The 14,482-nt window shown below is 40.3% G+C and overlaps 1 protein-coding gene across 1 annotated transcript in view; it reads left to right on the plus strand.

The window, feature by feature from the left end:
* LOC130550461 (mucin-2-like) overlaps positions 1-14,110 on the plus strand; it is a 32,433-nt gene extending 18,323 nt beyond the window's left edge. The window contains exons 28-42 of the mRNA XM_057327939.1: positions 292-369; positions 1,006-1,209; positions 4,209-4,447; positions 4,592-4,778; positions 4,967-5,174; positions 8,078-8,256; positions 10,438-10,507; positions 10,766-10,875; positions 11,651-11,682; positions 11,809-11,959; positions 12,049-12,086; positions 12,283-12,390; positions 12,497-12,536; positions 12,869-12,977; positions 13,658-14,110. Coding sequence (XP_057183922.1) covers positions 292-369; positions 1,006-1,209; positions 4,209-4,447; positions 4,592-4,778; positions 4,967-5,174; positions 8,078-8,256; positions 10,438-10,507; positions 10,766-10,875; positions 11,651-11,682; positions 11,809-11,959; positions 12,049-12,086; positions 12,283-12,390; positions 12,497-12,536; positions 12,869-12,977; positions 13,658-13,820 — 1,916 coding nt within the window. The 3' untranslated portion in view covers positions 13,821-14,110. The remainder of the gene's footprint in view (positions 1-291; positions 370-1,005; positions 1,210-4,208; positions 4,448-4,591; positions 4,779-4,966; positions 5,175-8,077; positions 8,257-10,437; positions 10,508-10,765; positions 10,876-11,650; positions 11,683-11,808; positions 11,960-12,048; positions 12,087-12,282; positions 12,391-12,496; positions 12,537-12,868; positions 12,978-13,657) is intronic.
* Positions 14,111-14,482: the final 372 nt, after the last annotated feature.

Raw genomic sequence — 14,482 nt, forward strand, 5'->3', positions numbered from 1 at the left:
GGTGAATGAATGCAGCACGCCGTCTCCCTTTTATACCCGGATATCCGGGGGCGGAGTCCAGCATGCAAATTTCATTCGCCAATTTCATTGGCCTTTTCTAAACTAGTCAGAAGTTGATAGGTTCTCAAGAGCGAACCCCATCTGTCGGTTCGACACAACGTCTCGTTCCCCCCATCAGGGAACTGAGGTTACATCCGTAACCAAGACGTTTATAACAACAATGTTACCATATAAATAAATAATAAAGTTCCATGTACAGTATGTAATTGTTATCATTATTTTTGCAAACAGATTTTACAGTTATTACAGGCCCAACAATCTCCAGTGGTACTGCAGGCCCACAGATTAGCAGTACGACTATGTCACCAGGTACCAGTACCATTACTTGTATAGCGCACCTACCCTTTTTAAACCCTCTTTGTTTAACCTTCTCAAGTTCTACAGCATTAGGTTAGACAACCATGTGTTTATCTCCCCCTCTGGTATTAACCCTATCCTAAATGAATGTATATACCAGAAAAATTAAACAAACAAACAAAAAATTGGGGAAAAACATTGGGAAAGAATGTAAAACAAAAGGGTGAGTATTTACTGTATAAAGCAATGAAAGCTAAACACTTTAGTTGCAAACAATACTCTGAAACATTTTCAAAAATATCCTTATTAAACACTCCGGAAAATGAGAAGACAGCACGTTTAACATTGTACAGAAGTCAGAATGCATGACACACCATTGCACCACCCCTTTAGTTTGTACACTCTTAAAAATAAAAGTGCTTCACGATGCCATCGAAGAAACTTTTTGTCTAAATGGTTCTTCTATGGCATCTCTGTGAAGAACCTTTTTAGGACCTTTATTTTTAAGAGTGTGACGCACAATTGTTTGTGTAGGTTTGTAATGCTCAGTCTCCAAGTGCCTAGAACTTAAAAATGTTTTTTTTTTAAAGTTCTGTAGTGTAACTCTGCCTTATGCTGTATTTCTGTTTATTTATTTTTTCAAAACAGACTGCAGAGATGTGCTGCGGAACCAAAGCTGGCCAAATGGTGCCACTTGGAGAGAGAATTGCGCTGATAAAGTCTGTAAGGCTGGAGTGATTGAGGTAAAACCCATTACCTGCCCAACATTATTGGATAGGACCGATTGCCCTAGAGACATGAAGAGTCTGGTTAAGGATAAAGACACTTGCTGTGAGAGCTGGCAGTGTGATTGTAAGTACCTTGGTTGATCATGAACACACATGTATGTTATGATCTCTGTTTTCAGCCATCCTGATTTCATGACTGTAAAATGTGGTTCAAGTAATTGATTTTTTTTCACAATTTATTCAGCCTCATGTCTGTTCAACCTGTATGATATTCTTTCTATAGAACACACAAACACAAAATTAATGAAAATATGGATGGGTGAATTTAATACAAAGGATCGCTTTCAAAATTCAGCGATTTTTGTGATGTTTATGGCAAAAATATGGAATACATAGGTTCTTTAAGGTATCTCAAGATGATAGTTCACCCAAAAAATAAAAAGTCTTTCAACCATTTACTCATTTTCTTGCCATTTCAAACCTGTATGACTTTCTTCCACAGAGCACAAAAGAATATATTCTGAAAAGTGTTGTTAACCGGCACCTACTTGCATTGGTTTTGTGTCCATACAATTGAAGCGAATGAGTGCTGGTGCTGTTCGGTTACCAAGTTTCTTCAGGATATCTTCATTTGTGTTCTGCAAGACAAAGAATGTCATACAGGCTTGAAGGGTGAGTAAATGATGACCGCATTTTCATTTTTGGGTGAATGGGCTAGTTGCACAAGATGGCGCCAATGAGCTCTTGCGACGCCCGAGTCAAGACTAATTTCCGGTCTATCGAGTTGTTTTGGCTTAACGAAGTGCTCAGCAATGTAAAGAGGATCTGTCATATCGCTTATACAGTATATTACTTTCTTAAATTCTAAATATAATACCCATATTTGCCGGCCAAAAATCCTCCTTTTCCCATACAGTGTTATATGACCGGGAAGTATTCTGCCGACTCTGGAGTCCCAAAATCTCACCGGCGCTATCTTGTGCAACTAGCGAATTATTCCTTTAAGGTATCTACACAGGATGACTTGATCTGACATGGCCGTCATGGTTTTACTGCCTAAACATTGGGGGGTTTACCAGTCCAACCAATCCAATCACAGAAAAAATATTGATTTATTTATTTAAAAAATGATCTATAATGTTAGAATCTGTAACTAAGTATATAAGTATATCTCCTCCACCCTTTTTACTAACACTGGGGGTCCACAAGGGTGTGTGCTAAGCCCTATGCTTTACAGTCTCTTCACACATGATTGCTCCATCTCTTCCCCTTCCAATCTCATTGTCAAATTTGCCGACGACACCACAGTGCTTGGACTAATCAGCAACAACAACGAGATGGTATACAGGACTGAGGTACAACATCTGGCAACATGGTGTGACAGCAATAACCTGGCCTTGAACATTAAAAAGACCAAGGAAATTTGTCAGGATCGTGTGGCTGAAGAACCCAGATGCAGGCAGGCAGTGACGGGGTTAACAAAACAAGACTTTATTCCAACACAACGGAGACAAAACAAAAACCCTCGATGGGGGACAAACACAATAACCAAAAATGCTTTTCAAAAAAAGACAAAGAAAAACTTCCCACTATGGGGCAAAACAGAAACTAAGGCTAAAGAATAAACCAAACTTGCAGACAAGGCAAGAACTCGGGGAACAGGTAGACAACGCGCACGAAACACAGCACAAGATACAGGGTTTCACATACACAGTACAATCCACGAGCACAAGACAAAGAAACATGAGGGCATTTATAGGAAAGACAAACGAAGGATAACAAGCGAGGGCAGGTGGGAAATATTAGACACGGAAGGGAAGCAATACATGAAACGAGAGGGGCGGGGCCAATGACAAGACATGAGAAAACACATGAGATGTCAAAAAACATAAACATCTCATGGCTTTCTCACATGGAACCTAAGGGCTCTGTCCTATCCTGCCACACGACTAGAAATTCATAAGCAAGAAGGTAGGACCGTGACAAAATTATTGTTGATTTTCGCAAAAAAGGGTACAACCACCTTTCACTCTCTATTGGCAGCGAGAGGGTAGAGCGGGTGAGAAACTTTAATTTCCTGGGACTGATTGTGACCGAGGACCTATCCTGGGGCATTAACACTGCCTCGGTGGTAGGAAAGGCCCAACAACGCCTCTACTACTTGAGGAAACTGAGGAGTGCTAATATCCCAAAACAGCTGATGGTGAATTTCTACAATTGTGCCATCAGCAGTGTATTGACATATGGACTTTTAGTTTGGTTCTCCAACTGCACTAAGGCCGACCAGCAGGCACTCCAGCAGGTGGTAAGTACAGCGGCGAAAATTACCGGGACTACTCTCCCTGAGATCAGTACCATCTACACCACCCGCTGTCTGAGGAGAGTTTATAACATCCTGCGGGACCAACATCATCCTGCTCACCAACTGTTCCACTTGCTGCCCTCAGGTAGAATGTACAGGTCCATCCGGGCCAGAACAACCAGACTGGCCCACAGCCTGTTCCCTCAAGCAGTGAGGCTGCTGAACAGTACGCCTCTCCCCCTCTTGACCCACACCCATGGACATTCCCTCTATTAAAATAACTATGAACTGGACTTTGCACTGTTGCAATATTAAACTATAATTCTACAAATTTGACTATTTACACTGAACACTATTATTATTTGTGCAATATGTTTACACAGTGTTTATTTAATTATTATGGGATAGGATCTCTGCACTACTATTTGTGTTTCATTACTATGTTGTGTTTGATGCTCTAACAAAATTTCATTGTTATCTTGTATGACAATGACAATAAACTAACTAAACTAAGTTGCTGGTGGAGGTAAATTGGCAAGCAAAGTAGGCCTATGCCATCTTTGCTCATTTGCTCAGGATTTTTTAAACCTACTTTTGAATGATGATTAGTGGTTAAAGGTGGTTTTGGTAGTTATGTCTGCTCATATGCTAACAACTTACTGTAATCCTTGAGTCTTTGGTTTGTTTAATCGGGCCAACCAGCTCAACATAGAGCAATGTCTTGTACTGTTTTTGATATATTTGAAATTCAATATTTTTGCCATTAATGCGAACTACAACTTTTATGACTTTTATGATATTTCTGTTGTTTAACTACACAGGCCAGTGTCAGCTTTATGGAGACCCTCACTACATTTCCTTCCAAGGCGTCTCTTTTGACTTTATGGATAACTGCACCTACACTCTAGTGGAGGAAAAAGTACTGCTTCACAATTTAAGCATTACTGGAGACAACTATTTCTGCGAGCCAGACATTGATGCTTCCTGTTCTAAGGGCATCACAATAAAGTACTGGAATGACAAGGTCACACTTATGGTTACAGAAACGTTTACGGTGGAGGTAAGCTTATAAACCTAATGAATGAAAAAGTCTTTTCTCAAAGTATGATGACATTAAGCGGTGAATTGGGGACCTAAATCATTTCCAGGATACATGATTATTTGAAAAAAAAAAATAATTCTGATTTGTTCATATTTATTACAGTCTACTTTGAATCAAGAGAATATTAAACCACCATATGAAAATGACATCTTCAAGTTTGAAAGCAATGGTTTAGAAGTCTCCATCTACATCAAACCTATTCGCTCTTATGTTTCTCTTACACCATTTAACACTCTGTTGATCAACCTGGCAGGAGAGCACTTTCTCAACAACACTCAAGGACAGTGTGGTACGTCATTACAATGACTGCATAAGATATCATGCATGAATGATGCAGGATTACCATATACTATAGTTAAATGATCAAATAATTATACTTAATTAATTGATAATTAATGATAAAGTCAATGACAAAATGTTTTATGCTATGTGTGTGATTTACTCTGGGCACTGTTTTTCCATTTGCTTTGAATGCAGGTGTTTGTGGTGGGCAGTCGTGTATACGCACAAATGGCATCGTTGAAGAAAATAGCTGCTGTGATAAGACTGCATACGATTGGGTGGTGGAAGACCCTCTGAAACCCTATTGCAAATCTCCACTCAGAAATGTTCCTTGTATATTTCCCCCACCAACGCCACCTCCACCTCCATGCATTGCCCCAATATGTGATCTCATTCACCATGAGTAAGCCACTGTTGCATGTTTTTCCAAATGTACTTAAAACGGAAACTTTTTTCCTTTGCAATTTTTGAAAAGTACACACTGATCTGTTAAAATCACGGTATGGCAGGCCAGTAGTTGGTGATGTCAATTTTTATACACACACACGCACAGTCTTCTACAGAGCAATAAACAAAAAACAATTAAGTTGCATTAATAAACCAGGCATACTGTACCACACACGACCCTGTAAAGTTAGGCCAAAGCAATTTGATCGCCCTCTGGTGGCTGGTTGCTGTATAGGTCATAAACTGCGCCCTTTCCAAGTAAACGAACAGGAATCACAGCAAACGAAAAAATCCAATTGCATGTCAAATATATATAAAATGTACAAGATAGTTTCGGTCATTTTAGTTAGTTCTTGTTAAGCTAATGTATGTTCAAGTTTTTCTAATAAGTTTGGTTTTAGTTAGTTATGTTATAAAAAAGGGGCGTGATAACATGATTTCTTCGTTTATGATTGAGACATCGGGGAATATGGACAGGACCTTGTGCTCACTTCTGCACTCTGGTGCAGACTCAGGCTCCTTATGATGTCATAAGTGCAATATGTCAGCAGCCATATCTGTCACGACAGGTAAGGGAAGAACCCAAGTGCAGGCAATGGCAATGAAGAGGTTAACAGATTTATTAATACAAACAATATACAGAAACAAAACACCCACGAGGGGGTAACGAGGACACGACTAAGGTATAAAAAAACTGAAAACAAAACACTTCCCTCGATGGGGCAAAAACAACCCTGGACAGGGCTTGACGCCGGCTGGAAGGCCGGCTGGACAGGGCTTGACGCCGGCTGGAAGACCGGCTGGAACACCGGCTGGGATGCCGGCTGGATCACCGGCTGGGACGCCAGCTGCACCGGACTGGACACTGGACTAGACAGCGGCCGCACCAGACTGGACGCCGGCTGCACCGGCTGGGGTGGAGTCCGCGCTGCCTGCCGCTGCCTCTTTTTCTTCAGCCGAACCACCTGCCTGAAGGTCGGCAGAAGAAAAGAGGCAAACGGCACGGCTGGTTCTGGCTGGGACTCCTCGGAGGAGGTCCCCCAAGACTCTCGTCTCCCCCGCTTGCCACCCAGGCTGACTGGTGGAGACGAGACTGCAGGGGCTGAGGCGGAAGGTGTGGCAACACCCAAAACCCCGACCTGCAAGGGGGCGTTCTCAGGAATCGCCGCCAGCCCCGTGAGAGGCTCCGCCATGGACATTCCCCTGGGCTCCTCACGATTCATCGCGAGTTGGACCTGGTCCGCGAAGCCCAGGGGTCTCAACAGGCGCATCTCAGCTGGCTCGAAGGGATCATCGAGGCAGCTGTTGAAGATTACCTTCAACTCTGCCTCGGTGAACCCCGAGTAGCGCGCGGTGGACAGGAAGTCCATGGCGAAGTCCTTCACGGGGGTCCCCCTCTGGCGGAAGCCAAACAGGACGTGAGCCTGGTGGCTCCTGAACGCCTCGTCCATCTCCTCCATACTGCCCGCTGTGTTCAGAGCTGGCGGTTGGATTCTGTCACGACAGGTAAGGGAAGAACCCAAGTGCAGGCAGTGGCAATGAAAGGGTTAACAGATTTATTAATACAAACAATAAACAGAAACAAAACACCCACGAGGGGGTAACGAGGACACGACTAAGGTATAAAAAACACTTCCCTCGATGGGGCAAAAACAACAGGACAAAATAACTAAAATATGACACGACACAACGTCTCATAACAGGCAGGGTACAAGCACAAGAAAACACTATACAAAGGCACGGCGAACACTCACTTTGAGAGGAATGGGGCACGAACGGCCACACATACAAGCACAACGTACGTAATCCAACCGCACATGACAAAGAAACATGAGGGCATTAAATAGGGAAGACAAATGAAGGATAATGACACAGGGCAGGTGAGGGTAATGAAACACGGACGGGAAGCAATACGTGAAACGAGAGGGGCGGGGCTAATGACGAGACACTGGAGAGAACGCATATTATTGTCAAAAGGACAATAATATGTTTCTCTCCACACATAACCAAAGACTTTGTCATGGCTCTGCCTCAGGACCAGGAAATCCAAGACTACTGTAGGTGAGGCAGAACCATGACACATTTCACTGACATTTTGGATCATTTTTCTACAGTGTAAGTGAATGGGGGTGCATCCATCTTTCTGGGCAGCACAGACACAACCCAATCCACCATTTTTGTTGTTTTGGTTGTCAAGTACTCGCACACGCCTATAGACTGGTCATGCAATGTGCTTTCACATCATGGTGTAATGCAAGTTATAAAAAAATGCAAGTTTGTGTAAACAGAGATTATAAGAGTATTGTTTTCAATTACTTGTTATGTAAAAGAGTGGCCAAAATGCATAAAGTTTCAGTTTTTAGTTGAAAATGCTTTCGTGTAAACACCTACTATGTCAGCTAGCCTTGTATCATATGGGGGGAGTCTTATTCAGCTCCCAAATTCATTCTCCAGGGAAGTCAGTGGGCAATTCTAGGGCTATATTGTCAGAATTCTACAGTACATTAAATGTCCCTGTGGCTTCATTGGTAATGCATGGCAAATAGCAACCTTATTATCATGGGTTTGATTTTCAGGGAAGATAAAAAAAATGATAACATGTACACCTTGAATGCAATGTAAATACAGTAGCTGTTTTAAAATGTCCAAACCTATTGACTCCTCATTGCTCTCACGCTCTTCCACCAAAACCACAGAAAAGCCATAAGGTACAGTTTGCTTGAATAAGATAAACATTGACTCACCAACTAGACTGCTCATTTTTGGCTTGACTGGTAAAGTAGTGAAAATTGATTTTTTACAAGTAGCTGTTTGCCTTCTCCTGTTTTATAATGATACAAATGTGCACCTTGTTTGCAGTGTGTTTGCAGAATGCAGTGAAAGCATTGACCTTGTATCCGTGAAGAAGAATTGCAGGTTCGACCATTGTTCATCGACAAGTACTGTTGGTGCCTGTTCTTCTCTGGAGTACGCAGCATCAGCGTGCAAGACGATTGGTATTTGTGTTGACTGGAGATATCTCACCAATGGCTCTTGCGGTAAGAAAAGCCTTCCGTGTAGAAGTCTTTGTTGCAGCCAAAAACTACAGTCAAAGATTGCTGATTAGACCTGTTGATCAGCTTTTCATTTAATTGCCGCCCATGCGTGTTGCCTCATAAAGCACTGTCAACTTAAACAGTAAAGATTAAACAAAAAATGCCAAACCTCACTAATTACATAATGGATGATGAGACACCTATTGTCTGTCTGTCTGTCTATTACTCCAGCTTTAATCCTCCTAGTAGCATGGCCTTGTAAACTAACGGTACTGTTTAGCGTGTTGACAAAATGTTTATATGCTCTCCTACTCTCTATGTTTAGGTCTTTATGTTTAGATCTAAGAATGGTTTACACCAGGGGTCACTAACTAGCGGACTCCGGTCCGAATGCGGACCGCGAGATGCGTCCGTCCGGACCTCAAAGCCTTTTGACATAATAAATAAATGAACGCCTAACATTATTTTCTAATGCAATCAAATTTATAGCAGGCACATCAAGGTCCGCTCAGTAGCAGTTTGGGTCCTACGGCGCCACGGACAGTTAACAGCGCACTGTTGCTACGTACAGACGTCGATGAGTGAAGAGAGTCGAGACAGACTCGCTGCACAGCGCGCAGACAGATGTAACTCTCAGTGACTGAAAAACAATGTCCTTTTCAAAAGTTAGAAAAGTTGACGCCGAAAACCATGTTTTCCGAGATGAATGGGTCGAGAGATTTGCATTTATTCTTCCTGCATCGAGATGCACGAGACCGGTTTGTCTCATTTGCTCAGAGTCTGTAGCGGTTGTCAAAAGTGGAAACTTTAAACGGCATTATGAAATTAGACAGAGACACTTTGAAGAAACTTACCCGCAGCAGTCCGAGGTAAGGACACGGAAAATATATGAGCTCAAAGCCCAGTAGGAGCGATCTACACGGGTCCTCCCTCACTCGCTTACCGCCCAACAACCAGCATATGAATGTTCATTAAGAATACAGTGGATCTTAGGAAAACATAACAAGACCTTTACTGATGGGAAAATAGTGCATGGAGGCTTCTGTGAAACACTTTTAGAAGTAAAATAAAGACATGAACTAAAATAAAATATGACACAAACCCCCTTTCAGCTGCAACAACCACCAGAAGAGCTGAAACGTTATCAGAGGATGATCAGTCACAACTTGATGCTGCTATTTATTAATCTCAGTTCAGCAGAAAACAACACTTTAGTTTTCTTTTAAAGTTGTTAATGTTGAAATGAATGAATGTTCAGTGCAGGTTTAGAGATTAGGGCATTTTGCACATTTTCCTTCATTATATTGTTGTCAGACATTGTTATGCCGTTGTATAGATATGAAAAAAAACATCTATTCATATTTTTAGGTATTTAATTGTCCGGACCTCGGCTGGTAAGGAGGGTTCATTAACTGGACCTCAAGCAATTTTAGTTGAAGACTCCTGGTTTACACTGTACATTGTGTGCGTGTTGTGAATTAAGTCCTTTAAGGTATTTAGGGTGTTTTGCAAACTGATAAGTTGATTGTCTTAAATGTATTTTCTATTCATTCTGGTAGAAGACCAGGGGCCTCATGTATCAACGCCGCGTATGCACAAAAACTTTGCGTACACCAGCTTTCACACTCACGGTCGGATGTACTAACAGTGAAATTAACGTGAGAATGTGCATTCCTCCACGCCAACTTCATGTCTGGCGTGAGTTTTTTTGTGCTTACGCACATTTACAGCTTTGTCCGTACGCAATGTTTTAGTATTGTTATAATGTTGGATTAGGTTAAATTGTGTTGAATGTGTAGTTCTCTATGCACAAATGCATAGTAGTGTATTAGCCAATCACATGCTGTTACGTCACTGTACGGGGACAGGTTCAGTTTGTTGTGTTAGACAGTGTGCTCGCAGGTTCCGGTGCAGGTGGTTGAGAAGAATCCCATCAGCGCCGGGAAAGAGCATAACCCCGTTATTGTACACTTTATTTACTTTATATACCAGTAAAGTGACTGAAATGATCATCTGTGTTGTGTGCCTCTCTTCACGCCTCCACGGACACACAGAGAACACAAAAAGGGAGAGCATAACAGTATGGAATCAACGCAAGTCTTTGTACATGAGGCCCCTGATCTTTTAAAGTCAGTAGACTTTCAAAGTTTTGCTCTCTTTGAATAATATTTAACTGTGTTCTAGAGGTCAACTGTCCTGAAGGAATGATATATGATGAGTGTCGACAGTCTCCAAATGATATTTGTCAAGGCGGGTGAGAATCTTTTTCGTACAACCGATTCAAATGCAAACCATGCGTCATGTGTTTCACCTTTTAATTGAAAGATTGAGTAGCAACGAAAAAGATTATTTCTTTTTTATTCTGTGCAAACTGTTGTTTTGTTGGTATTTTTTTACCTTCAGCTTTTAAAACTGATTTTTGCTTAGAATAATGGGACTAGGGTCATATGTATGTCTCTTAAAAAAATGATGTGGGCTCACAGTCACGCTCAATGCTTTACTGTCTCCTCAGTATTCCCGTTCCTGCAACATCATTAGTTGGTATAAGTTCAGGCTGCTTTTGTCCAGACGGCCAGATACTAGCTGAGGAACACAAGCAAATATGTGTATCTGAATGCACAAGTAAGTGATTTCCTTTACCTACACACCAAATTCAGCCATATAGGTCTAATGCAAAACGTATTTCACTTATCTTGTGCCTCATATAATACTATGTAATACTTTACTCATATAATAATATCTTTGGTTATTATTATTCTAAAGGAGTCATATGGCGCGAATACGTGTTTTTCTGTGTCTTTGGTGTGTTATAAGTTGCCCATGCATGTATTAGACACGTAAAATTGCAAAAATTTAAGTGTCGGAAAAAAAGATGCATTCTATCTAAAAGCGAATGCCCAACCAGACCTGCCTGAAACGCCTCATGTAACCACACCCCCACAAATCTACGTCAGTTCGTGGTATGATTTGACTAAGACCGCCCAAATGTATATGCAAGTAAGGTGGGCATACCTGCCAGTACAATTGCTTTGGAACCTGATGTTCCAAATACGGTAAGAGGCGTTACATTTCCGTCACACGCTTGCAGTATTCGACCAATCACTACACACTGTTTAACTGGCCAATCCTAGCACACCTCGCTTTTAAGAGCGATGAGCTTAAGAAAAAATCTGCGCATTTCAGAGAGGCGGGGCAAAGAGGAGATACAAACATGCACGGTATGTGGAAAATACAGTGTTTTTGAACCTTAAATCGTGTATACAAATTGCATTACATCTAAAACAAACGATAATGTTCATTTTAGTCGTGTCATATGACCCCTTTAAAACTGTATCGAAAGATATGATCTTAATCTCAAATTCCAAATGTAGACATTTTAAATCTTCTTTTTTTTCAGCGTGCAAAGGGCCATTGGGTGAGCCTATGCCGGTAAGATTTCAACAGAGTATGCCAGAATCATTGGATGTCACAATACAAATACAAAGCTCATGCTGCATTGATCAGATGTTTATTGTGACTATTCATTTACTGTACGTTCTTCTCTCTGTTTATAAGGTTGGGGCCGTATGGGAATCAAACTGTCACATATGCACATGTAATAACCAGACCAAAACTGAAGAGTGCCGTCCCAAGCCTCCAACAGCTTCTCCAATGTGCAGTTCCTACTCCCTCCTTGTTTCTGACTGCTGTAACAATCAGATCTGTGGTAATGTTTAAACTTCACATCTAAAACTTTATATCTCATCACAACGCTCGCGGCAAAATAGATTCTGAGTGTCTTTTGCTATATTACAGTTGAGAAGACTTGTGAGTACAATGGATACACTTACAAGGTAAGGGAAATAATTCACATATGTACTACTCACAACAGTGCTTTCATTGTTCTGTGTATCAACACTAGAGGAATGCCACTTGTCCAATCAGTTTCGAGGACCAGAACTATTGTACATTATTCAAGCTGATATTTCATAGATTTTTAAACAGGAGTGTGGAGGTATTTGTGAAGATTTGTGTTTTGTGTGGGTTTAGGTGGGTGACCGTTGGACAGACCCCTTACATCCATGTGAGTCTTACAGCTGTAGCCAAAAAGGAACTGAGATAGAGAGAACTGTTTGTCCAGAGCAGACCTGTGCTGAGGTAACTCAGATCAGCATAACAAAGAAAATCAATATTACACAACAATGCAGAGGTCTTTTTTATGCAGCTAATGTATATATTGTCATGCTTTATGTGTGTTTTTCAGGATTTACGCATATGGGACAAGCATCATTGCTGCTATTCATGTGAGTTTATTCTAAAATTTTATTTCTCCAGATATATCTACAGTATTTACTGACCTTTAGTAATAATTAATTTAAAGTAATTAGTTTAGAAGTGGTTTAAATTAATTCGTTTTTAGGTTTTGTGTAAGGGAGACCTGGAATATCATACTAAATACGTGATACAGTAAATGTACAGGAACCAGTACAACCAGTCATCAAATGGTGTACTATGCTTTTAAATGTGTAGAAACCAGCAAATGTCTAGATATTTGTTCATGTTGAACAGTGCATCTATAAAATAAGACATAAAGATATATGTTTATGTTCATGTTGTTTTCTTCTGGGCATCATAGGTAACACTACATGTGCTGCCAGACTGACCCAAGTGAACCTCACAGATGCTGACTGCACACAGGAAGTCGAGCTGCCCAGCTGTGAAGGCCAATGTGACTCACAAAACAGGCAAGTCGTACATCTTATTTTTGTTTACCCTGAAACGTATTCTTCTTCATCTTTGACTTGTCTGGAAAACTCATACATTCACACACAAGGCAAAACGAGACCCCTGGACACATCATTAGCTACAGGTATAAATGTCTTTATCTGTTTAACTGATAAACTAAACTCAAATTTGGAGCCAGCATTACCAAATAGTTTCTCTGGAAAAAAGCATTTTGGCAACTAGGGTCATTGTTAGAACATTGCAAGTGATAGAAGTTTTCAAAATTTCTTTAAGTTTTAGTATAGTTTTTAAATTACACTGTATCCATTACTTACTAATCATTTTCTTTTATAATTTTAGTTTATTTATTTAAACACATTTTTGAGCATACCAATATAATCTGTGTTAAACAAGAAAAAAAAAAATCATTTTCATAACGTGCTTAGGGGCCTTTGACCTCACATTTATATAACTTCTAAGTACATTTATGTAAGTCTGACCTAAAATACTTTTCAGACGGTACCATTTTCTGTTATCACTCTTGACATTTCATAATATCTTCATTATATTAATTTAGTCACTGTTACAGGAGGGTTATTTTACCCTGAATACAATCTAAATACAAACCATGTCTTATTTCGAATGCTGTTAGTAATGTGGCCTCAGCCCCTTGTCCTTAAATCTTTATGTTGTGTTACAGATGGGTTCAATCCAACAGGACATTACAGCTTGAAAAGGGTCACCAATGCTGTAAGGAAAGCGCTTATGAGATGAGGGAAATAACAGTGACATGCAATAAAAGACCCCCCACACACTTCACATACAGACATGTAATGGGCTGCGAATGCAAGTCTGAAAGTTAATGTGCCACAGAGTGTGAGAAAATATGCAAATGCAAATAAGATTATGGTTAATCTTACATGTGATGAGTTTATACATGATAATGTTTCAATGTTAATGCATGATTAATAAATTGATGTGTTGTATAATTTAGTTGGCATATCAACTCTCTGTTCTTTTGTATTTTCTTATCAAGTGATCAACACATTTTTGTCATTTCTGCATAACTTGATTGATTGTTAGCCGTCTGTCTGGCAGTTTGTGCCAAAAATCAGTTTTTCATGCCAATCCTATATGTAATTTGAAAATCGAATCTGTGATTGTAACCTGATTTCAGGTATTAATGCCTCTAAGGCTACTGTAATCCATTTTATGGAATCATAATGCATAATAATCATTTAATAAAGTGATTTATTATAAATAACTTAATAATTAATATCATATGATGATACATAAGAAGCATAACAACATGAGGTAAACATTAAAAATCAACAAACCAAATTTTGTGGTATTTAGTATGCCCCTTTTTCGTAGCAGCATGCACTCGGAGCTGGCATGAACTTCAAAACTCCAAAACTTAATGAATCATGATATCCCAGCAGGATTTAGGAATGTTCCACAGAACATCTTGCTTTAATCAAGCCAAGAATCAATGCAGTTGTCATTGTCAGTTTCATAGATAAGG

The sequence above is a fragment of the Triplophysa rosa genome, unplaced genomic scaffold, assembly GCF_024868665.1.
Source record: "Triplophysa rosa unplaced genomic scaffold, Trosa_1v2 scaffold339_ERROPOS141128+, whole genome shotgun sequence".
In the NCBI taxonomy this organism is placed as follows: Eukaryota; Metazoa; Chordata; class Actinopteri; order Cypriniformes; family Nemacheilidae; genus Triplophysa; species Triplophysa rosa.